The sequence below is a fragment of the Synchiropus splendidus genome, chromosome 15 (genome assembly GCF_027744825.2).
Source record: "Synchiropus splendidus isolate RoL2022-P1 chromosome 15, RoL_Sspl_1.0, whole genome shotgun sequence".
Classification (NCBI taxonomy): Eukaryota; Metazoa; Chordata; class Actinopteri; order Syngnathiformes; family Callionymidae; genus Synchiropus; species Synchiropus splendidus.
The window spans coordinates 11,747,404-11,771,229 of NC_071348.1; the positions used below are offsets into that span (position 1 = coordinate 11,747,404).

At 43.4% G+C, this 23,826-nt stretch overlaps 3 protein-coding genes across 6 annotated transcripts in view; 2 read left to right on the forward strand and 1 right to left on the reverse strand.

Annotated features, from left to right (window-relative positions):
* Window positions 1-10,335, forward strand: part of LOC128746842 (hormonally up-regulated neu tumor-associated kinase homolog A) — a 32,253-nt gene extending 21,918 nt beyond the window's left edge. For 3 of the 4 annotated variants that reach the window (XM_053844204.1, XM_053844202.1, XM_053844205.1), the window contains exons 3-12: window positions 4,081-4,203; window positions 4,268-4,437; window positions 6,298-6,353; window positions 6,427-6,565; window positions 6,648-6,775; window positions 7,997-8,132; window positions 8,219-8,396; window positions 8,996-9,082; window positions 9,146-9,392; window positions 9,462-10,335. In XM_053844204.1, coding sequence (XP_053700179.1) covers window positions 4,081-4,203; window positions 4,268-4,437; window positions 6,298-6,353; window positions 6,427-6,565; window positions 6,648-6,775; window positions 7,997-8,132; window positions 8,219-8,396; window positions 8,996-9,082; window positions 9,146-9,392; window positions 9,462-10,138 — 1,941 coding nt within the window. In that variant the 3' untranslated portion in view covers window positions 10,139-10,335. Of the gene's footprint in view, window positions 1-3,080; window positions 3,558-4,080; window positions 4,204-4,267; window positions 4,438-6,297; window positions 6,354-6,426; window positions 6,566-6,647; window positions 6,776-7,996; window positions 8,133-8,218; window positions 8,397-8,995; window positions 9,083-9,145; window positions 9,393-9,461 lie in introns of those variants that run through there. The other variant, XM_053844201.1, reaches the window with a different exon arrangement.
* A 3,847-nt stretch (window positions 10,336-14,182) lies between these two features.
* Window positions 14,183-22,554, reverse strand: selenoi (selenoprotein I). The gene is made up of 10 exons (XM_053887796.1): window positions 22,357-22,554; window positions 19,254-19,322; window positions 18,403-18,511; window positions 18,007-18,081; window positions 17,080-17,342; window positions 16,914-17,022; window positions 16,575-16,623; window positions 16,322-16,502; window positions 16,075-16,254; window positions 14,183-16,007 (listed from the first exon to the last, which is right to left on the reverse strand). Exons 1-10 carry the CDS (start codon window positions 22,411-22,413, stop codon window positions 15,900-15,902), a joined length of 1,200 nt encoding a protein of 399 aa, XP_053743771.1. The 5' UTR covers window positions 22,414-22,554; the 3' UTR covers window positions 14,183-15,899.
* Window positions 22,555-23,392: 838 nt separating this feature from the next.
* On the forward strand, window positions 23,393-23,811 carry ost4 (oligosaccharyltransferase complex subunit 4 (non-catalytic)). The gene is made up of 2 exons (XM_053843710.1): window positions 23,393-23,545; window positions 23,689-23,811. Exon 1 carries the CDS (start codon window positions 23,393-23,395, stop codon window positions 23,504-23,506), a length of 114 nt encoding a protein of 37 aa, XP_053699685.1. The 3' UTR covers window positions 23,507-23,545; window positions 23,689-23,811.
* The last annotated feature ends 15 nt before the right edge of the window (window positions 23,812-23,826 follow it).

Sequence of the window (23,826 nt, forward strand, 5' to 3'; positions counted from 1 at the left end):
CAAAGTGGGGTGGGAGGACGGGAGGGTACTGTCTGTTCTACTGTGGTTTGGGGAAGTAATTTGGTGTTAAAATATGCCTTAATGGTTGCTGGGGATCCATTTATTACATGCAGGAAGCAGAAAGGGGGGGTTCTCTTTTTCATTTAATGTGACCGCCAAGATGCTCGCCAAGTCCTACAGGCAAGCCAGCATTCCTCTGTAGCAGCGCAACACACACACACACGCACACACACACACATGCACGTTGTTACGCCTTGGTTGTCTGTGCATGTGTGTAAAATGTAAAGATTCATCTATTAAACAGACCTATTGGCGCGCAGGATCACAAACCTGCATTAAATGGCACACAGGGCCAGACTGTGGTCTCTCTGGCAGTGTGAATGACCTTTTCTGAACCATGGAAACACGCACACTCACACAGTTCTACAAAACATTGAAGAATGTCAGCGGCGAGGTGGAAGCCTCCCGAGGTCTTATTAAACCACATTTGTTTTCCCCTCGCTCTGCTTCTCACTCATCCTGTCCCTCGATATAGTTGTTAGCTCGCCGCTCATTTCCTCTCCGTCATCTGTCACTTTTTTTTTTTTTTCATGCATGGTTGGTGCGGACAGCTCCCTCCACCCATCGCACGGCCTTCTTCCCTTTCTTGTCTCCTCCAGTGTCCAAAGCGCAGCCAGGGACAAATTGACATGCTTTCGTTTCAGTCAGGGAGGACGTGTTGACGCTCTCGCACTGGTCGTGTTAAACCTGATCGCAAAACGGGCCAAAATCTTGTGGTTGCAATATCAGTCTGCCATTTAGTTCTTGGAGGCTCGGTCAAGCATACTTGTCACTGTTTTTGTCCTCTGTTGCAGAGGTACCTCACCCACTTACCATCCAATTCCCCCTGCTTTAACATCATGTGAAGTCCCACATAAAATGGTCACTTACCAATTGGAGCATGTACATCAGACCTGACCAACCAGCGGCTCTTTCCCCAGTTTCATGCGGGCTGGTCACCAAATGAGCCGCCGAACTGGCTGCGATTTTTGTCAAGTTGCTGTTGAGATGATCTTTTAAACAGGAAATGAGACGAAAAAGTAAGAGGTATTCTGGCGAAATGTCAAAATCGAAAACTTTGACTTGTCTTTAACTTTGAAACAACACGTGCTCCAAGCACCCACCCATGAGCCACGTAAAAAATATACAAGTCAAATAAATGACACACACATTTCTGTGTACACCACTTGATTTTTCGAGGTGGATCAAGTAAAATGTATGAATTTGAAAAATACGTGCACAAGAGACATACGCCGGATTCGAACCAGCAACCTTGTGACACACAGGGATGTGTTTTAACCACTATACTGCCACTAAGTCACTTGACTAGCTGTTCAGGTGAGCCTTACAGCCTTTTGTATTTATCGGATGTGGCTCTTTTCAGCAACACAGTAAAACAATGTGGCTCTTAGCCTCTGACTGGTTGGCCACCAATGATATACATTGCCAAAAAACAAAAACACACACTCAATTTTGGATTGTCTTGTTAGTGTTTTGGACTGTGGAGACAGAAGCCTAAGTAAGTGAAGACCGTACAAGCGCCAGCGAGAACCGGAGACCCTCTTCCTCACTGCCCCATTATGACTTTATTTATTGTCAAAGAGTCCAGATATTTTACGATTTGCCGCCTGTACGTGTGAGATCAGAACCCCCTGCCTGGTCTCCTGGTCCAGTTTCACCCCTCTAACCTTTTCTTTTCTCACATTTCACCTTAAATCAGAATGAATGATCTGCAGGGGTTATTCTTGTGCGTGCATGGGGTTAAGTTACACGGCGGATATGCGGCCCTATCCCCCTTGTCATCAGCTGAGTGGGGAAGAATTGACCGGCGACAAACTTGCAACCTGACCCTGACGTGCTCAGAGGCAGTTCTAGTTCAACGCTGGCCGTCACCATGTTTCATATTGGAGCTCAGCAGTGTCGGCAGATGAGCTGCCGGAGCTACTTACCGCGTGCTATGGTTGAGTAGCATGAACCGTCTCATGGTACTGAGCCAGTCCACTTAAAGGTCTGAGTAGATGTGCTTGAACAAATCCCTCAAATCCTTTGTGGTGTGGCTGGTGGAGGAAACTCATGCATTCCATGGTAACTTGTGCTGCAATGACTATTATAGTATAATCGATTGCTCGATAATCGACTGCTGAGTCTCCGTGACCATTAGAGCAACAAACTATTGTACCCACATTAGAAACATGTCAAATGTTAAGTTTCCAAACTGCACTTAACACTCTTTTTTACTAGTTTTCAAAAAAAAAAAAAAAAAAAAAAAAAAAAAAAAAAAAAAAAATATATATATATATATATATATATATATATATATATATATATATATATATATATATATATATATATATATATATATATATATATATATATCCTATTTTAATCTAGTTTAATTTTAATTATTTATTTTTACTTTTATTGTTATTATTATTATTATTTATTTTATTCTCTGTGTGATGCTCTTCCTGACTGCTGGAAATGTGAATTTAATGGCGGGAGTCATTCCAAAGAGATCAATAAAGTCTAGTCTAAGTCAATATATATTTAAAAATGTACGGAGGATAACTGCTTCTAAATTGTGTTTTTGGAAGTTCTGTGTCTTGGCAGTGGCCCAGTCCAAGGCGACTCCTGTCTGATACGGTCTGCATGATACACGCACAGCAGAACATGTATTGGCAACCAATGGTTCCACACCTCAATCCACGACGTTTGTTTGGTGATGCAAGTCTTCATAATGATATTTAACTCACCTTTGGAATGAGCGTAAGCTCCACTGTGTTTAATAGTAACTCATTTGCATATTGTCAAGGTGACTGGTGCGTTTCATTTCCTTGTGAAAAGTCTGGTCTCAGACTCATCTGGGCAGTAGGTAAGTGTGTTGGAACAAGAGCCACAGAAGTAAACCAAGAAGACTGGATGGATCGTTACTGTGTAACTCAAAGTAAATGGGTGCACCTTAGTGTGTGTTGGTCGGGGAGGGAGGGGCGGGGGGTGATTACGGTGTAGAATGTCCTTCGCATCGCTGGAACTGACCTGAGAACACAGCGGTTAATGATCCACCAACCAACAGAGAGAGACAGTGGGAGAAGCAGTGTTGGAGCAGGAGACACCTTGAAAAGAAGACGCTAACAACAGAGGAGACCGAAGGAATAAAGTCGGGGGGAAGATGGATCTTTTATTTTCATAGCTGTCTCAAGTGAGTTCTTGAGTCTGAACTTTGAGTGAGAGAGCGGGAGCCACATGGGGTCCAGTCCGAGATGCCAGCTGCTGGACTAAAGCCCAAGCCGGAGGGCATGGTGGCTGAAGAAGAGGGCGATGGAGAGCTGGAAGTATCCCAGTGGGAGACACCTGTGGTGAAGGATCGCCGGCTTTTCCCGGCTCTTAAGGTTCCCAAGGAGCTGCTGAGAAGTTTTCCCCACACCAAAAGAGTGGGACCCTACCTGGTGGGCAAAATGATCAACAAGGGGTCGTTCGCAAAGGTGATGGAGGGATTACACATTGGTACCGGAGAAAAGGTTGGTGTGGACCTGTTCACTGAGCTTGTATCTATTGTCATGTATTTTCTATTCAGTCTCATAAGCCTCAGCGAGTGTGTGTGATTGTGTGTGCATGCTTGACACCGTCCCTTCATCGGTCACTGAGGCTCTGACCCCGGCGTGTGTACACGACCTGGTTACCACGGTGATGGCCAAACTCATCTCCGGGGTGTTCTCACCTCTGCTGATGCGTGGGAGCTGCTGTGGAAGAGTGTCAATATTCATTTGAGCTATTTAAAGGACTAAATGTATCACTTGAATAAGGGTTCATAGCAAGTTCACTCACGCAGTAGGTGAAACAAAAGGATGGCCACTAACACATGTAACATTATGTTTAAACCGACTATAAAATGAGCAAAAGCTATCACTTTTCAGTGTCTCTGTTAACCCCCAAAATATGGAGGACTTCCTTACTTTCTTCCAATATGTATTAGTCATGCCTTCATGTTTCAATATTACACACCTGCCATACAGCACATCATCAAATATGTTGCATGTTCAGGTGGCCATTAAGGTGATCGACAAGAAAAAAGCCCGCCAGGACACGTATGTGCTGAAGAACATGAAGAGAGAGCCCCGAATCCACCAGATGATCCGACACCCTCACGTGGTCGTCCTGCTTGAGGTCACTTTAGATATTTAATATCCAACTTTACGAGCCCACGATTGACTCCTGTGGATTGTGTCAGACTCTGGAGACGGAGAACAGCTACTACATGGCCATGGAGCTCTGTTCTGGAGGAGACCTGATGGACCGCATCTGTGAGAAGAAGAAGCTGGAGGAAAAGGAGGTGCGGCGCTACAGCAGGCAGATCCTCTCAGCCGTCGATCATCTGCACAAACACGGCATCGTACACAGGTACTGACAAGGCACTCTGAAAACTCCCATCTATATGAAGCAATAGGATATTTTGATTCAAACTCGTGCTCCTTTCCTTAAATGTGCTGTTGTTTTGTTGCTGTTTACTCCCCTTCTGGCTCACTGAAAAGGTCTAAAATATGGCAGCGTTTTTTGCTAAAATTTCTGCGTCTTGTCTCCAAAATTGCTAAACATTTTTTTTCATACTTGGTTTGATATCATCACCTCAAAAACATGTGTATAGTCAGACCTAGACTCTAGAATGCCATGTTAGTCGACGCTTCAATTCCTCCTCCTCCTCTTCTTCTTGATGGTTCATGGGAAGGAATTTGTTTCAATTCTTCAAGGCGTGTTTTAGGGACACAGTGCTCCCGGCACAGTTCATTTTGGAAATCATTATTTTCCCTCCCAGAGGCTTGCAAAATTGGTCATGTGATTCGATGACTGAAGTGAAATGAATGGCGTGATGGAGATTTTTTTCCAACATTTGTCTTTGAAAGTGACACTAGGGATGTTTCTAAACAGAAACATGGCTCACTTTTTAAGCTTATCTCCATGTGGAGTCACGTCTTTTCCTCTACCTTAGACGTTTTCAGTAAAAATGACGCAGTTTCCAGCAAAGAAAGACAGCATGGCGCTGCTAGCACATTAACATAACCTATAACAAACACACAAATCAACTAAGAGCGCTGTAAAGACGGTGAGCCAATGTTTTCAAATACATTCACTTGGGGATCCAGTTTCAAAAATATCGTCTCCAGCCTCGAAAGTCTGTCAGATTCTTATCGTAAAGCGAAACTGCGAGGTATGCTAGTAGTTTATGTGAATTTTCCGGTGGAAGTTGAGGTTCATGGAGAAATGCACTAAACCCATACCGTCGGCACTTTCACAGCACGTACAACAGGAGCATTTTAGACCGAGAAAAGTCGTAAATTATGAGTCTTTGAAAATAATATTTCTTATCTTATACCGTCTGATCAACGCCGCTGCTGGTTCAGGTCTTTAAAAGACGAGGAAGAACGACAAAATCTGGATGGTTATAGTGTAAAAGTCAAAGGTTTTATTCTAGTGCCGTTGACCGAATCCTCATCTCGCATACACAGAGTCACACTGCAGCCACACAAAATATGCGCAGCACTGGGCTTCAGTTTAAGACTTTGGCTCCTCTGAAGGTGGGAATGTGATTACCAGGCAATGATCTCATCATCCTGCGCCGGCGCCATGATTCACACATCATCACAACATCATGGACTTCCTCTCTAATGAAGTCCCTCAACGACGTTGCTCTCAAGCCTTCAACAGCACCTCGCGCTCGCACACTCTCGCCGCAGACCCACACCCCCGTGATTCAAGTGAGAATGAATGGAAAATTTGCACTTGAACGCACCTCCTGCCACACGCATTCTTCACCGCATCCATTTTCTCTGCGACGAAAAAGTCCCCGCTCTCGTCGTCCTTTGAACTTTGGATCTGTTGTTTGAATGAAGGCAGATGAAAGGAGCATGGCTGATTCCCAGGACGGAGTTTATAGGGGATCTCTCAGTTCTAACCACAGATTTTCATTTAGCTTGCTAGTTTTGGAGGCGACAGAGTGATGGTGGTGAGCGTGGGGCGTTGCACTCGGGCAACTTTTCCAGGTGATCAGAAGAAAATCCTTGTGCTGCTGAAGATTAACATTGGAGACTTTCCTCTTAAAAGTGTCCCTTTTAAGATTTATAACCTCTAACCTTTTTTTGGTCTGTTCTGACCCCTTCTCATCTGGCTTTCCAAAGTTACCCAGCGAGGGCTGTGGTAATCCCCACAGTCACATAGCACCCGAAATAAAGGGCTCCAAAACGACTCTTGTTTTTCCTTCTACAGAGATTTAAAGATCGAAAACTTCCTACTGGACGAGCAAAACAACATCAAGATTGTAGGTATGTGCCTGCAGCTCAGTGACGAAGGGAGATTTGATTTCACTCTGATAAAACACGGGGTGCCACTTGACAGATTTCGGACTCAGCAACACGCTAAAGCCCGACTCTTTGTCTCTGGAGCTTCTCACCACCCAGTGTGGAAGTCCAGCCTACGCTGCTCCTGAGCTGCTCGCCCACAAGAAGTACGGCCCCAAAGTTGACGTCTGGTCCATGTAAGAGACGATCTATCGATCTGCCCTCCTGCATCTTATCTATCCTTCCTGACTCTTTATTTGTTCCGTGTTCCTTCCTCAGAGGTGTGAGTATGTTCGCCATGTTGACCGGAACTCTGCCTTTCACCGTGGAGCCGTTCAACATCAAGCAGCTGCATCAGAAGATGGTCAACGGAGAGATCAGCAGCTTCCCCAGCGACGTCAGTAAAGGTAGTTTCTGCCTCTGCAGTGAGGAATCCAGACGTCAAATCCCCCTTCCTCCAGTGACTCAATGCCACGTTACAGAGGTGCGATGTGACTCCAAACAAACAGGGCTCTTGTTACTGTGCGGAGAACCAGCTGAAACATTTACTCAATCTAAAACGTCCAGTGTCTGATCCCCCAAAAATCGGATCAATTCCATATGTACCTGTTGAAAGGGGTTCATTTGAGGTCCACTACACTTAACATCACGATCTGTTATATTCTGAATAATACTGCAATATTCTGAAGGATAAGAGACTTCAGTGTAATCTGGATTATGAGCATCTGCATTTATTATATTTACAAGACATGACAGGTAAAACTGAAGTTAAAATGGGAACAATAACAGTTTTTAAATTTTTTTTTATTTTTATATTCCACCAGATAGATTCATCGGTTCGCTAACTCTTTGTTGTCACTGTCTTGATAATAAAATATTGCAGTTGAGACAAGTATGAATAGAGGGAAAATAATTTTATATGTGTAACATTTTTTATTGAATAGATTTTTTCAATTTTGCATTGTATATGTTAAATATGTTCACTTTTTTTTTATTAAAATAGAATAATCTATAGACAACAAAAAAACAGTTGTGAAGATGCATGTAATGCCCTGAACATAGTAAAAATGAATGAGAGCAGCATCTCTTCAAGAAACCAGATCATATGGATCTTAAAAAATGGTACGAGATTTATTTAAAATATTAAAAACGCAACGTGCATCTTGTTTTAAAAGAGTGGGGGCATATTTATCTTTAAAATGATCCATATTTAAAAGTAAATAAATAAAAAAATAACCATTATTTGGTACAGAGGGCACATAGATATTAATAATTTAGGAATGATTTATTCAGTATGAACACGACAACCTAGTCTTTAGGTTGCTCCTGTTGGCCCCCGGCTCTGTGTCGCTACAGACAAGTGAGACTCGAGTTTCGATCTGACACCGCTGAGTTTATCAGAAACCACCATCTGAAGTCAACGTCTGCTTGGCCGTTGCAGGACAGCTGTACGAATCAGGTTGAATTAGTTTTGTGATCCGATTTCAGCGAGGCCACATGACACTGGGTTACTCCAGCCTCTGCACTTTGTTGGTGGAGTCCTGTCAACCACCTCTACCCTTGATCAGTTCACACATGACGGAACATGAGTTTTTTGTTGTTGTTTTTTTTTTATCCTGAAATGAAAGGCGCTGCCACGTTTGTGTTGTCGCTGCTGGAGCCCGACCCGGAGAAGAGGCCCAGCGTGCGAGCCGTGATGGAGCAGAAGTGGATCAACGAGGGCTACACCAGACGACCGCTGCACACCGTCTCCCATAAAAACAGGTGAGGTCGTGTGCCCCCCCCTGAGTTGGTGACACGCTTTGAGAAAATGTTCAGTTAGTTTGCTTCAGTTCCACTTGTTTTCACAGGTTGTGCCCGGAGGAGCTCAATCCTTCTGTGCTCTCGTACATGACGGAAACCATGAGCTACTCGCTCTCTGAAGTCGTGCAGACGCTGACCAGCAACAGACCCTCCGCTATCATGGCTGCGTATCACCTGCTGCTGGCTAAGATCAAGTGCAGCCAAAAAGCAGTCAAGCCCACGAAAGTGAGTCGCCACATGGAAGTCAGAGAGATTTTCGATAGGTTTCCTGGCATTTTGGCAGTTCATTTTTAAAAGTATCTTTTTTTATTTTATTTATTTTTATTTATTTTAAGGGTTCATTGGGAACTATATCTCTATGCTAGAAATATATATATTTAAAATACAAAATATTTTCGATAATGGAATTATTTCCTGAATTTATAAGACATTAAATAGTCTTTATTATTTCTTTAAAAATGTCAAATTTTGCAGGTGCATGTATTCCTCGAGTCAAAATGGAATATTTAAAATGGCAGCAAAAACGTCTAATTGAAATATGGGGACAAAATTCAAGAATTTAAGATTACATTTTAAAATAAAAGCAACAAAACTATACATAAATAGAATATTTATATGAGCTGAGAGCCTCCGGTCACATGCTTGCCTGTTTTGTCAGCACCTCCCAAGACAAGCCAAGATGGCGCCCCCCATATGTGGTCAATATAAGAGTAAAAGTAATTGAGCTCATACAGTTCTTTACTTGTTGGTGATGCCAGTGTGAAAGCACTTGACTTCACTCTGGCTTCTATGCTGCTGAAACCCTTCTGCTGTGTCCTGGTCAGAAGCAGGAGAGCAGTGACTGGAGTCTGCCGAGTAAAAACACGTGGAAGGAAAAAGTCAATCCCACTGAGACGAGGCATCGGCACCAGGTTCAGCGAACTTTTACACGGATGCATTAGAGGGGTTTGCCATGTTTTCTCTGCTACTTGCAGAATGAGCCGATGAGCGCGAAGAGACCGGCTCGAGGGAGGGGCCAGAGAGCGAGGGATCACTCGGGCAGCCGGAGGAGTGAGCAGAAGAAGGAGCCTGTGGAGGACCTTGAGAACCGGCCGCCTTCCCCTCTGTTACCTCAGCTGCAGCACTCCCCCTCGCCCGCTCTCCCCCCTCTCCTCCGCTCACCTTCACCCGCTCCTCTGTTTGAAGTCGAGGAGCTCGCCAAAGACCCTGTGTTTCCCGACGGTCAGAGCCGATTGAACCCCTCAGAGCTGCGCCCCATCTCACAGTGCTAATGCCTTCTCTTTCCTTCAGTGTTCGGGGATCCGGATCACGTCCGTCTCTCCCCTCCCAAAACCTCCGTGTCACAACTGTGCGACTCAGCTCCGTGCCAAGTCCCGGCCGAGCCGATCCGGGAGAACAGCTCCGCTCGACCCTCCCGACACACGCACCTGCTCAGGACCACGCAGTCTGACGGCGACGCCGGGCCCGACTGCTTCACAGACAACCAGGAGAGTCAGTCCCGTCAGCTGGGCATCAGCGAGCGCCTGGAGAAGCTGCAGACCTTCTACTCTTCAGACAGGAGTAACCTCTCTCCCCGGATGATCCTGGAGGCGGCTCGGCCCCCCGACAGACACCACCTAATGGAGATGAGTCCGCCTTCAGCGCCGCTTCCACGCCTGCGAAACGTTGGGCGTGGCAGGAAGGTGACCTGGGTGGGGCTGGGTCGCCCCGGCCCGCCCGGCCTCCTGGTGAACGGCGCCAAGCCCCCCACCTTCTCCTCGCAGAGACAGCACACTTTGATCATGAAGAGCCTGAGGCAGGAGCGAGGAAAGAGGAAGGACTTGGTTGCAGCAGGAGGAGCAATAAAGAGGAACTCCATCCAGCTTCAGTCTTCTCTTCAGCCTCGAGTGTCGGACCTGAACCTACCGCTGCTCCCCGCCGCGTTGCAGGGAAAGGCTGATCGGAAGATTCATGGTATGGACTACTGACCAGCACAAGCACAGAGTTTTGTTTTGCCAAATCTCACACGGTCATCCGGGAGAGACTCCTCTGGATCAAGAGACAGTTGCAGCGTCATCCAGGCTGGGAGGAGAAAATGATCTTGATCCTCTCAGAAGAGTCATCTCTTCCCTGTGGTCGTAATATAGCTGGTCCTCACTCACCAAATGTGTCTCTATGGTGACAGTTGTACGTGCCAAAAACATTTTTACATGTTCAAGTATTTGCAGTATTGACTGAATTAATGTGAACACTATTAAAGACGCAAATGATTCATTCATAAATGGGACGTCTTCTTTTTCTTGCGGCTTCTCCCTTCAGGGGCGGATCATCTTCCTCCATCTCACCCTGTCCTCTGCTTCCTCTTCTCTCAAACCTACAAACCTCATGTCCTCCTTCACCTCCTTCCTCTCCACCTTCTGCCTGGCAGTTCCAACCTCAACATCTTCCTATCTGTACTGTCTCTCTCTCTCCTCTGTACATGTCCAAACCATCTCCATCTAGCCTCTCTGACTTTGTCTCCTAAACACCTGAGCACCTGTGCTGTCCCTCTGATCTACTGCTTCCTGATCCTATCCATCCTGCTCACTCCCAGAGAGAAGCTCAGCATCTTCATCTCTGCTACCTCCAGCTCTGCCTCCTGTCTTTTCCTCAGTGCCACTGTTTCCAAACCATACAACATTGCTGGCCTCACCACCCTTTTGGACACTTTCCCTTCCATCCTTGCCGACACTCTTTTGTCACACATCACACCTGACACTCATCTCCAATTATTCCATCCTGCCTGCACCTGCTCCTTCACCTCTTCCTCACACTCTCCATCACCCTGGACAGTTGAGCTTAAGCACTTAAAATCCTCCACCTTTTTATATATATATATATATATATATATATAAATATGTGTATGCATATGTGTATTTGAAACGATGAACAGAACTTAAATTTGCAATGTTGCATTCTCTTGAAGTGTTTCAGTATTAGTATAATATATAATAAAACTATCAACACTTCACAGTGTAAATTCCGTTACATACAAACTATATGTTTGAAATTGTTTTTATAAAATTTATTCGAGAAAATTGAACATTAAATAAAAACAAGAATCACTGTCAGGATTTCAATCTTCAAGCTGCCATGTTCACATTTTTAACAAGCTCCTTCAACGCTCCCGACCGAGCTCCTGACCTTCCGTCCGTCTTATTCCGCTTCTCTGTTTCATTTCTGCGTCACTAGTTTTATACCGTTGATATTAGCGTGTGCTGTGTGGATGGAATCTGGTTGCTGCTAAATAATTCGTGCTGCTACAGGACACTGCTTGTGGGTGTGTTTGTCATGTTCAATATGGGGTCAGATTGTAGCCACTCAGGTGGATACAACCCTCAGCTAAAGCTAACCGTCCGCATAAAAGCTAGCCGAGCAAAGAAGTGAGTTCCATGCGTATGAGAGACATTAAAAGTTATGAGGATATCAAAACAAACACAATGGAAAAGCAGTGAATAATGCATGTGTTGCTCATGGACTTTGTCTTCCTCCGAAAGTAACCTGATGGGGGCAAAAAATATTAATGTAACATATGCTGCCAGCCAATGGTGAGGACAAGAAAATGCATACCGCCACTGCTTTGGCGTCGACTGAGCTGTTAGAGGTGCTAAAGAGGAGACTAGTAGTGGAAATAAAGTGACCTTTTTTCATGAATATTTATCCAGATTCGGCAAATATTTATGCCAACAACAGTGTTTTATCAGTCATAATGTTGGTATTGGCTAACCGTGCTGGTGGGCAGTTATATAGGTTTTGGGTCAACGCGAAAATGTATAACTTAGTTGACAAGAAATGAGGAGGAAAATAAGACTATCATGCGCATCCGCTGCCGTCATATGTGCACAGTTGGGCTCACAGTTTGTGGCCATGTTGAGACGCCCCTCAGCAGAATGCATTTTTTTTACATATTGTGCCAAGTAACATACATTAAACTCCATCTTTTCCTCTCGCAACACAAGGATTTCTGAGTGAGCCTCGTATATTTGGAGTGAAATAAAGAATTATATAACAAATGGAGAATATTAATCTGAATTATTATTTGTTGTACAATTGCCAAAGAAGAAGAGGATGTTCTCCAAATTTCCTACAGATTTGGGTCAAATATTTTTGTTATTTTCCCGCCATTCACATACATATACCATTCTAAGTCTTTGACCAACACTTCTCTGATTCAGAGATAAATAAATAAAAACAGTACCAATAAAAATATATATATATGACAACATAAAACCCATCAAAAGAAAAGGCAAAATAAGTGTCTACTCTGGTAGTTAAAGGGTTACAACTTTGTTAAAACATGCAATAAAAAAAAAATATATATATATATTATTTCAATTTTCTGTGTTTAAATTTATTTCTCCCTGAGCTAGTTAAGAGTCCAAAGCTCTGCAGGGGTCGGTGACCTCACCTGTGACCGAGGTTGAGTTCTGTGAGAGGCGTGAAGGAAGACTCCCGTCCAGACCCTTCACTCTATATTAACCTTGGTTCAATTCACTTTGCTTTGCATCTAATCCATGGCAGATTAGAGGTTATTCTCTGGTTTGATGTTTGAGTGTTATGTCATGGCACAGTGGAAAACCATTGGGTAAAAAGTAAACAGATCCATGCGGTCACACAGGGGCCGGAGGGGTCACAGGTACGGAGCACGTGGGATGGAATGGATGGTGTTTCTCTGTTAGCACTTCAATAGTTTTGGGTGTCGCTGAGAATAATCCCGACGTCCGTCACGATGTGTGTTTGTGTCTGGCGGAGCTTTGTCCCGGCGTGTCCTGTTTCTAATGATGCTCATCTATTATTGAGCCTCTCTTTGCGGGGGCGCTGCTGTCCAGTGGCTAACTGGCAGCCAGTGTGCGAGTCATGGGGCTAAGTGCCACACAAAATGTCCAGAAACATGAGCCCAATTCTGTTTTATTGATGCCACCTCTGATTAACTGTCAGCTGAAGATCCACACCAGTTCATTCGCTCAAGATTCAGAGACTGAAGCCACACAGAAGAACATTAACATTTCTACATGACTGCTGTCATACTGGGATCTGCTCAGCTGCTTTTCACACTTTATTTCACAACCACTTTCATACTTTCTGCTGACACTTTTTCACTTGTCAATTGCCTGTCCTTGCATGAAAAATGTTCTACAATAACTCAATTGAAATAACTACAGATTCACCGTTTTGTCAGACTTGTTCACTGCCTTCTTATGGAAGTTACTGTTATTTTCCTTTTGTCAACACTGTTTCACGCTTAACAATCACACTTTTTAATTCTCTGATCGTGTAAATTCATTTAAGGAAGATGCTTTTTCCACATATCTATATATAATTTACTTTTATTTTTATTGACAGAATTATTAATGTTACTTCCAATGAAGAACAAAATCAGATATGTCAATATTTCTCTGAATATTTAAATACTTCTTTTTACATTTTTATTTTTCCAAATTTGAAAGGGATATTATATAACTTAAGAAATAAAATCTACTTCTTGAAGTTTCAAAAACATGATTATATATATATATATATATATATATATATATATATATATATATATATATATATATATATATATACAGTATATATATTCAATTCTTGTTTTCTTCTTATTGTGTTATTTTCTTTAATTACGCTGGGATCTTTCTTCGTTAATTCAACAAAACATTCCAACTTTCCTACTAATTAATTTTTATACTTCATTTATTTTTTGCGCCAATCATTTCCATGGTATCGTCTTTCATACTCCGCCACTCACGCGGTTCAGTTTAAGACGTGAGCCTACAGCTCCCTCTGCTGGTGATCATGATAAACACAGAGCTAAGTTGCATTTCTCTCGTACTTTAAATCAGCGAAACGGGACGTGTATCATTGTACTAGTATAGTATTCGGTCGTTGAACTGCAGACCTTTACTTTCCGCACGTTTTTTTTTCGATAAAACAAATGCTGGCTGTATAGAGAGATGAATTTCCCACAGATGCAGCCCATTTATGGTTAAAAATTCTTTATTTTCTGGATCGTCTGCTCTTCAACTCGCCAAGATCGACATGATAAATATCGTCACACATGACAGTGCAAGTCAGAGCAGCGTCACACAACGATATACTCAAACTGAACTGCTTAGTTCATCGCTCCCGGGTTAAAAAACCAAACAAAAATAAGGTCAGACAGTCCTTCACAGATGATTTTCCTTTACTGTTTTACAAAATCCATCAGATCCTTCTCTTCATTTGGAGGTATTTCAACATACAGGTCCTTGAGAAAATAAAACTATGAAAAAAAACCTTCAATAATGGATAAAAATCGATTATGGACAGACCCCAGAAACAGCAAGCAGAGCACCACAGGCTACATTTGTTCCCTGCTCAACCAGTCCGGAAAAAAAAAAAAAAAAGACTTTTGACTTAAAAACAAGACAAAACGGAAATGATAACTGTATTTACAAACGTCCACAAATGCACAAGTATACTTCCACACAAAGACACGGGACAGTGCTCACACTGAAATATCACAGAAACTTCAACGCCTTCACAAATAATATCAGGACATTGTTGCCGGTTTCATGGGAAGAGAACGGAATCTGAGCTCCACCAGTGTCAGTGGTTTTTATCTAATAACAGATGAGAACCTGGAGGTGAACAGTTGGAGCAGAAGCAAGACATTGCTCTGATCTCAAGCCTTCATCTCAAACTTCCTCCCCCCCACACACACACACACACCGATCGTGACATTGATCTGCACAAACAAGATGGCTGTCAGATATGGGCGATAAATACGAGAAGCCGGAGCTGCTCACAACAGTTAAACAATAGCGTAAAAGAAGTCCGACGACGGGAGTCGACGGGCGCCGGCGACATTTGCGTTCTGCCCGACCGCTTGTTCCCTCAGAGTGGGTCCGCTCCATTTCTGGCTTTTGGACTCACTCTTCATTCAAGCAGCGCGGCAGCGCCGCACGTCGCCATGGCAACAGAAGATAAGTCCCAAACGAATCAGCCTGAAGACGCAACACCTCGGAGGAAAGTTAGAAGGCCATTGCTGTTACTTAAGGAAAAAAAAAAAAAAGAAAAAAAAGTAGTAGTCCTGGCCATACTTTTCAGATCACCACACAAGAATGTCCTTTGCTTTGACAGTGCATTCATGACACGCTCACTTTAGTTTGAACATAAAACCCCCGTACCTCTAAACAGACACAATTATCGGTAAAAATCTCTGCACAGATGAGGCCAAAATTCAAGTTTTGACTAACTACTTGAGGCATTCCTGCTAGAATAAAAATGAAATGGCATTTCCCAAAAGGCAGATTATACATTCATAATGTGAGTGCACCTGTGTGTGTGTGTGTGTGTGTGTGTGTGTGTGTGTGTGTGTGTGTGTGTGTGTGTGTGTGTGTGTGTGTGTGTGTGTATCAGTGGCTGAGTTTTGTAATGTCAAATGTTACATCTGCGTGGAAGCAGAAGACTAAAGCATTCGAGTGCGACTAGCTCATGAATGAAGCACATTTCCGTAGGAAACAATTGCACCTCATTGGCTGACGGACGAGCCAATCGGAGCGCTCGGCCCCGCCTCTCAGAAAGCAGAGGCGCCTGCGTAACTGGGTCAATGTTAGGGAGCAGTGAAGGGCCACAGTCTGTTCCGGGTGCGGCGTCCTCACTGGTGGAGGGGAGGGGGCGTGGTTTCCGTGGCGATGAGGATGAAGTGTTGGTTGGCAGAGGAAAGAGTGTCTACACCTCTGCCGCCTTCAGGCCGACTCGCTCCTCCTCCTGTCAATCGCTGCTGGGCTTCTTCAGTGAGAAGGCGAAGATGTTGAAGTGGTGGCTGAGTTGCTGCACCTGTCGACATATGTGTGGGTGAGACGCCAGGCGGTCGGTGGAGGACGCGGTCGCTGTGCGTTCTTACCACGGAGACGCCGTAGTGAACGTGCGCCAGCATGACGGCGCTGGACCACAGGTTGAGCAGCAGCAGCTCGTTCTCCGCCAACCCCGTCACTGCCAAGATCACCACCCCCGTCATGGGCAGCAGCAGCCAGCTCAGCGGCTGGCAGCGTGTGTTGCTCATCTGGCACACGATCAGCTTGCACTGGCAGCAGAACACCCAGTTACACACCTCCGTCTAGACCAGCACGACGATGGAGGAGGACACTCACCGTGACGTTGGCGAAGGCGGTCCCCACCATGAGGTAGAACATTCTGGGCTGCTGCTCCAGGATGTCGGACGGAGAGAGGGTCACCCACGCCGTGGACAAGACAAACAGGAGGACGGGAGAGAGGAAGGGCAGGAAGGCTTCGTACAAACTGCCGTGCTTCAGAGTGTTGTTGCGATACGCCCTGTGGAGGGAGGGGAGGCGGCCGTGAGGACAACCGCTGCCGTCACGCTGGATCTTTGACATGTCAACTTACTTGAGGACGTTGTAGAGGCTCATGGGTAATGTCACAGCAAACGAACAAGCTGGGGACAAACATTCAAGTATGGATTTAAATGCATTGCAGACCTGACCTGAAATACTGGCCAAAACTAGTGATGGGTCCATGAGGCTTCATGAAACAGTGTCCTGATTTTCAGAGGCCACAAGATGGCACTGTCTGCTGTAAAAGGTTTGGACTTGAACAAATGAAACCCCACATAATTTCTAAACCAAGAGCGCCATCTAGTGGCCGCGGAAGATTACGACCGTGTTTCACCAACATTGCAGTACTGTTTCATGATACCTCAGCTACCCGTCACTAGTAAACACTCACCGATGATCATGAAGGTGAACAGGTCTCTGTAGAGGAAGTGAAAGAAGATTGGCTTGTACCAGGTTTCCACTCCGACCACAGCAGTGACCAGGTACACCAGAGAGATGGTCTGGAGGGGAAACAAAAGCCATCACCTGCCCAGCTCTCTGGACTTGCAAACACTTACCACTTGGCTGATGTCGTATCCCCAGGGCAGAAACAAGATTCCCGTGTTGTATTTCTCCCAGTGGGAGAGGATGAAGGAGAACAGCACCACCCACAAGATGTAGTAGAGCGTGACCACTCCCACGCCGCTTGCTCCTCGCCCGAATATTGAATAGACGGTGGCCACGAAAAAGATGCACGCCCAGCTGTCGAGACCGTGGTCGAACAGCTCCCCAAGTGGTGTGGAGGAGTTGGTGCGGCGAGCCTGCTTCCCATCGACCCCATCTGAAAGTATTCAAGCAAATTATAGGTTGATCTGACAATGAAAATAACCACAAAAACAATGAGGAAGAGGACGAAATTGAAACATAATTCTCATGCAGTTTCATGACTGAGGGTGGAAAATAGGGCTGCGACACATTTGACTATTAAATTAGTTGTGGGCGGGGTCATAGGTCTTCTAGTAATGACATCATCAGAGAGATGGCTGAGGTCACATGACCATAGTTATCTAAAACATCGAAACTATAGGACCATCACAGGACTTCGGCACCACATTTTGAGTCAATGAAATTCAAACCTGAAGTTCAAAAACACATACTTAACAATAGACAATACATTTATATTCATATTTTATTTACAGCCATATTACACATATTGCTGTGTTCCTCAATCCATACAAGTCGTGAAGATAGTTGGTGACTATAAAAATAAATTGTCAGTTGCAGCCCTAGGTGAAAACAAAGGGAGGCTGTAATACCGAAAAGTGCCACTTCATAAAAGCATTACATGTAAAGAACATTGACATCATTGTTTGGTTTATTGAAGTTGATAATATATGCTTGCTGAGACGCTGAATGCAACGTTGGAAAAAAAAAGAAAAAAAAAAGAAAATGGTGGCCGCAAGAACAGAAAACAACCCCGGGAGACTGAGACTCATTGAACTCACCAAGTGTATAGGCCAAAAAGTTGAAGATCCCTGCAGCAACCCAGACCCAACTAGGCACATGTTCATGTCCTGCAGCTGCGAACACAAACAACAGTGACATGCAGCAACAGACCGACACACACATCTGAAGGCCGGAGTCTCAAAACGTAAATGTTCTGAACTGTTAAAAAATAAGTAGCAAGCACAAACTCAAAACATATCTCAGATGAGCAACATTCTAAAAGAAGAGTTCAGCATAGTGTTGGGCATGTGGTTGGTTAGTAATTACCTCTGTCATGGTGCAGCGAGTAATGGACTTTGCCTTTCACAATAAAACGTGCAAAAATAGCATCCTACAGTTTGTTCAGTAAAAGCCTTGATGCGACAGCCACACAAATAATTTATGGATGAACATACCTGAGGCAGTGAAGTCGAAATCGTAGAAGGTCAACATGAGAAAGTTTAACACCAGAAACATAAAGCCTGTGAATGTAATAAGATTTGGAGCCAGCCATGTGGGCAGGAACTGTTGGGAGACACACAAAGACGAAAAAATAAAAACATTATTTCAATTAAAAATGCTACCAAAAATATGCAACATAAGATGAACATCCCATTATGATCTTTAGATACTAATACATAAGTCACGGCAAAGAAGATATTTGAGTGACTTCACTATTTGTCTGTGGGGTTTTCTACAACCCTCCCTTTAATGCAATACTCATTTACATAGTAGCCCGACAATCACTGCAATAAGAGTACAATGCTGTGAATTATGGGGGAAAAGGACTGACTATAATTCAAAATAAATAAATAAATACAATGAGAGGTGTTGTAACAATCCAAGTATTTAAACTGGACAAGAAAAAAAGTTAAGGTTAAAACATTTTAATTCAGGTATTTCAGAGCAAGGTCAACACAACCAGCTTAATATGGATGACTAAAGCAGGAAATATACGTACTGTATACTCATGTAGGTTTCATGGATGGTGGGTGAGGTTTCATGAAACAGTGTCCTTATTCTCAGAGGCCACCAGATGGCATCGCCTGCTGTAAAATGTTTGGACTTGAACAACTAATTCAATGAAACCTCACATCATTTCTAAACCAAGAGCGACATCCAGTTGCCACTGAAAATAAGGACACTGTTTCATGAAGCCTCACCTACTCATCACGAGTGTGTAGTATATTTCCTCATACCTCATCAACCCATCAGTACAACAAGTGCCACAAGTGTACATGAGGTAAGTTGTGCAGGTTTGTCTCACCTTCACTACGAAGTTCCAAAAAGGATGCATGACATAGACAGACAGGGGATTGGAGTCCACGGCGCTGTACTGCAAAGACAAGCGGGATGGTGTTAGCATTAGCAACCTGATAAGGTTAATGAAGTCTATAATACCATGCACTTCATTGATGTAATGTACTTGGTTAAACAAGGCAGGATATGGTTATTTGCTGTGTGTGTTGACCATTTGACTCACTCGGATATTATTAATATTATAACAGTGTAATAACCTTGAACTCAAACGGCATACTTTTTTATCCACCCTAAACTTGTTTGAGTTACTATGATAGCAAAGCAGCATAGTAACCCCCCCCCCCCCCCCCCCCCCCCCCAAAAAAACAACTCAACATAATTCGTATGAAGATGCAAGTTGCATCATGCAACATACGCCGTTGAAATGCAAACAATGTTTAGTTGTGCCAGTGCACCTTGGCATTTAAAGACCATTCACAGTTGAACTCTTTTTAAGCACACAGTCAGAATGGTCAGGTTTTATGGCTAACCTGCCATTAAGTAAACCCTGCTGTACTCTAAGCAAATCATGCTATTTGTCATGTAAACAATCAATAGTGCGATTGAACTCAGACACGATTTTGAGCAAGAGAATACTGAATTCAAATTAAGATGTCAAATAAACCAATATTGAAGCACTTGCTGTTTAGTTAGCAACATGTATTCAATAAATTCTGCATCAAAAAAACAGCAATTTCCTAACTGTTTTATCACAATTGTCTAATAAATCATGTTATATTTATTTTTATATGAAAGAATTTCTTACTGATTCTTACTTTGCTTATTCTACTTTTGTGATACAAGCAGTATTCGGCAAATATCTAGCGCAGCTACACCAGCGTCCCTCAAACAGCAACAATTGTGTACAGTGAATATCTGAAAACTGACTACTTTGTGCCCAAAAAATGTATTGAAACAGTTGCCCTTTCCTGATCGCAAACAATCTCCTTGGGTGAAAATCCATTACGCTGCGTGCCCTCATGTGCTTTTTGGATGCTCTCATGCTCATTAACAGCAAATAAGTACTGGCTTTAAATCGTTGTTTCTCTGCCCAACTAATCTTCCTCAAGCAATAACAGCATTACAGTAAGCAAGAGATAAATTCTAAATAGAGCTCAGTGTGAGGCACTTTCCAGATCATCTCCTCATCACAATTCATGGACAGTTGACAAGTCAGCAACAGTTGGGTCAGGAGTTAAGACATGCAACTATTCCACTTCTCACTTATGGCACTGTGTTCCACGAACACGAACAGTCGACAAATACTTTGAATTCTACACCTATTACTTCTCTCATTTGATGCACAAGTGACTCCATCAACAAGGGCATTGTCCAGTCAGGCCTCATATATGAACATGCTGGTCCGTCTACTGAGAGGGATGTGTGAACTGTGCCACACTATGAACCAGGGACAAAGCTATACATGCAATACTGAGACCATATATGTTGATATATACTAATATAAAGGGATTTAATCAGGAGTGAGCAATTACATTTCCTCAGGGGGGGACTGTGAAAGAAGTAAAGGGCAGTCAAGCCAAAATACTGAAGGAAAATAGCTATGAATTGAATGTAAATTTTGTCACTTAAACATAAAAGAAGGAGAATATAGAGAAAAGTGTAATTACTTCATGACACTATACAGTGGTACCTCGGTTTTCGAACGTCTCGGACTTCGAACAAATGGGAGTTGGAACAAAAATTTTGATTTTTTTTTTTGCTTCGGATTTCAAACGAGTCACAGGGGAGGTGCTCGCTCTCCACACCTCCGAGGCTGGAGCGCACACTCCAGGGTTTGATGTCCTGTTGTGGGCTGGAGCTGGGACAGGGATGAGGCGAGTCTGGGACAGAGCGTGACTTGGTTTATGACTTTGTCACAGCCAAACTGCACAGAAGCGCACATTCAGAGCTGGACACGCACCGGGCACCTCTTCACTTCTGGAGAGACGTCACTCACTCGGCAACCCCTCCCACATGCAGCGGCCACACGCATAGACGAACAGCGCACCTGCAGCACACTCTCTACATACACTCCTACAAAAGACTATTTTAAGGCCTGGAACGCATTATGTCTTTTTCTATTCATTGTAATGGGAAATATTTATTCACATTTTGAACAATTCGCTTCTCGAACGGCTGTCTGGAACGGATTGTGGTGGAGAACCAAGGTACCACTGTATGCTTAATATATCACACTTTATTCACATTTTATGAGAAGATACTCTGTATAAATCATAAAAGTTGGATTATCCTGGTAAGGTAAATTACTTCAGTCATTTATTTCTTCTATTTAATTAGTACCTTTAGTTAATTATTTCATTAATGAACTATTAACAGCAGTAGTGGAAGAAAAACAGACACAAAATGTGGGGGAAACTAATAATATGATAGAATTCAAACACTTCAGTATGAGTGATGAAAAAGGGAACATTTCCTCCTGAGGGCCACAAAAATGCAGGCAAAGGGCCACATGTAGCCCCCCCACGTCGGGATCAAATGAAGTGATGACATTTTGGGTGAGAAAATGCCTGTACTAGTTCACAACTCATCATTTCAAGAATGGCTCAACCTATTTTCTGTCTTCCAGTGAACAGGGTAAAGGGGCAGAGGGTGTGGTTGTGTCAGCAGTGACAAATAAACTTCAGTTTCAATTCATTCCTTGCATGTCTTGGAACTCCCTTCGGTATGTATATGTATTATTACATTACAATTTGCTCATTTATAATTCAAGAAAGGTGAAGTGTTTGACGCCTGCCAGTCACTGAATTGCCCTGAAGCACACATGAAACAATGACACATTACCTGACCATAGTACTAGGCTTCAAAAGCGTACAGAGTTGTGTACTATTCATATGGTTTCGGTTTTTTTTCAACGGGAATTCCATCAATTACGGACAGTCGCTGGTCATGTAGCAGCGCAGGACTCAGGTGAAACTACGCTTACATCGGGAAATTGTATATTTTAAGTTCCATGGGCTGATAAATAACCAGGAGCCCATACATGAGCACATCGTGACAGCTTAAAGACACAAGGTCCAATGGCTAGTTGCCTGCTAGCTGGGGCAACCCACCTTGTATTTGTCGAAGCCTGCAAGCTGCTCCTCAGTCACGTACTCGTAAAGAGCCATGGTGGCGGTGTTCGGCTCTTCACTCAGGCGAAAGGATTCGTTCTCCCTGGGGTAGTTGAAGTCTCAAACGTTATCTCCCCGGTCGACACAGCATCTAGCTTAGCCGCGCCGTCGATCACGCCGGGTTATGATGAGGCGACGGTCGTGCCACTCCTACAGCTGACTCGGGCTCATTACCGCCCCATCTGGTCGGAATGGTTCATGGCATCGCGTCATCGTATGATTCCGAGGCGTGACGCCGGATCGATACATACAAATTTTGTGTTCAAAATGTAAAAAAAAAAAAAAATACATTCATGACTCGTTGATATAAAACTTTCCGCGTTCATGATAAATCGCAATGAGCTGACGTTTTATAAAAAAAAAAAGAAAGAAAATGGGGGAAAAGAAAAAGACATGCAACTGAGACACATTGAGAAATAATGTTAATATAAAAAACGTTTTAAATAAAAAAAAAATGCATTTAACAAATACTGCGATGATCGTCCGCTTAAAGTGACGTGGCCTTCCTGTGTAACCGGAAGAGACCGTGTCACTTGTGCCTGCAGAGGAGCAGCTAATCGTTTCAGCTTTTTGGAGCTTAAAACTCGTCAATCTCAGACAGGTGCGTAACAGTCACATTTCTTATAAGTTGCAACAGCTATGTCGTTATCCTTAGTAGTTGAGCTCCTGCGATTTTTGTCTCATTGACCCGTCCGTCTCACTTAGCATGATAGCTAGCTTTCTGTTTACCTTCTCAGTCGATTCATGACGGTTATTATCACGTTCGTACTGAATAGCGGTTATTGCAAATGCATAAATATAAATCCCGTGATGCTGCCAAGTATTGACATTTGTCAGATTTAGCTTCCTAAAAAAAAGTAGAATCTGTTTGCATGAGCTAGTTTAGTATATCTCACTGTTCTAGATAAAATATGAATGTAAATTTAAAAAAGATTGTTCTAAAGAATTCCATTGATTTCTCAACATCCTTTTCAGAATGGTGACGGACGTGCAGCTGGCCATATTTGCCAACATGCTTGGTGTGTCTTTGTTCCTCCTGGTTGTGTTATACCACTATGTGGCTGTCAACAACCCCAAAAAGCAGGACTAGTCATCCAGGGTGTCTTCCTGAGGACGACTGCAGATGCAAGTATGTCCTCACCTTGTGGAAAATATCCTGCATTATGGCCTATTTTGTTGTTGTTGGTTGAAACTACGATAGTCTCTTACTTACAGACATGTTTTGGTGAGGTTTTACTGCATGTACGCTAACTGTATTTTGCCCACCTGCAGGTCAGATGGGGAAAAGATGCTACCACCATGGAACCAACATTCCAGCCCGTCTTCGTTGCAGATTTTCATTGTTAAAATTGCACATTAGGTTTCTTTTTTAAATAAAAAAAAAATGCCACACTACTTATTTGCAGTCCA

Coding starts and splice junctions, on each gene's coding strand:
- ost4 (XM_053843710.1), top strand. CDS start 23,393: ATGGTGACGGACGTGCAGCTGGCCATATTTGCCAACATGCTTGGTGTG.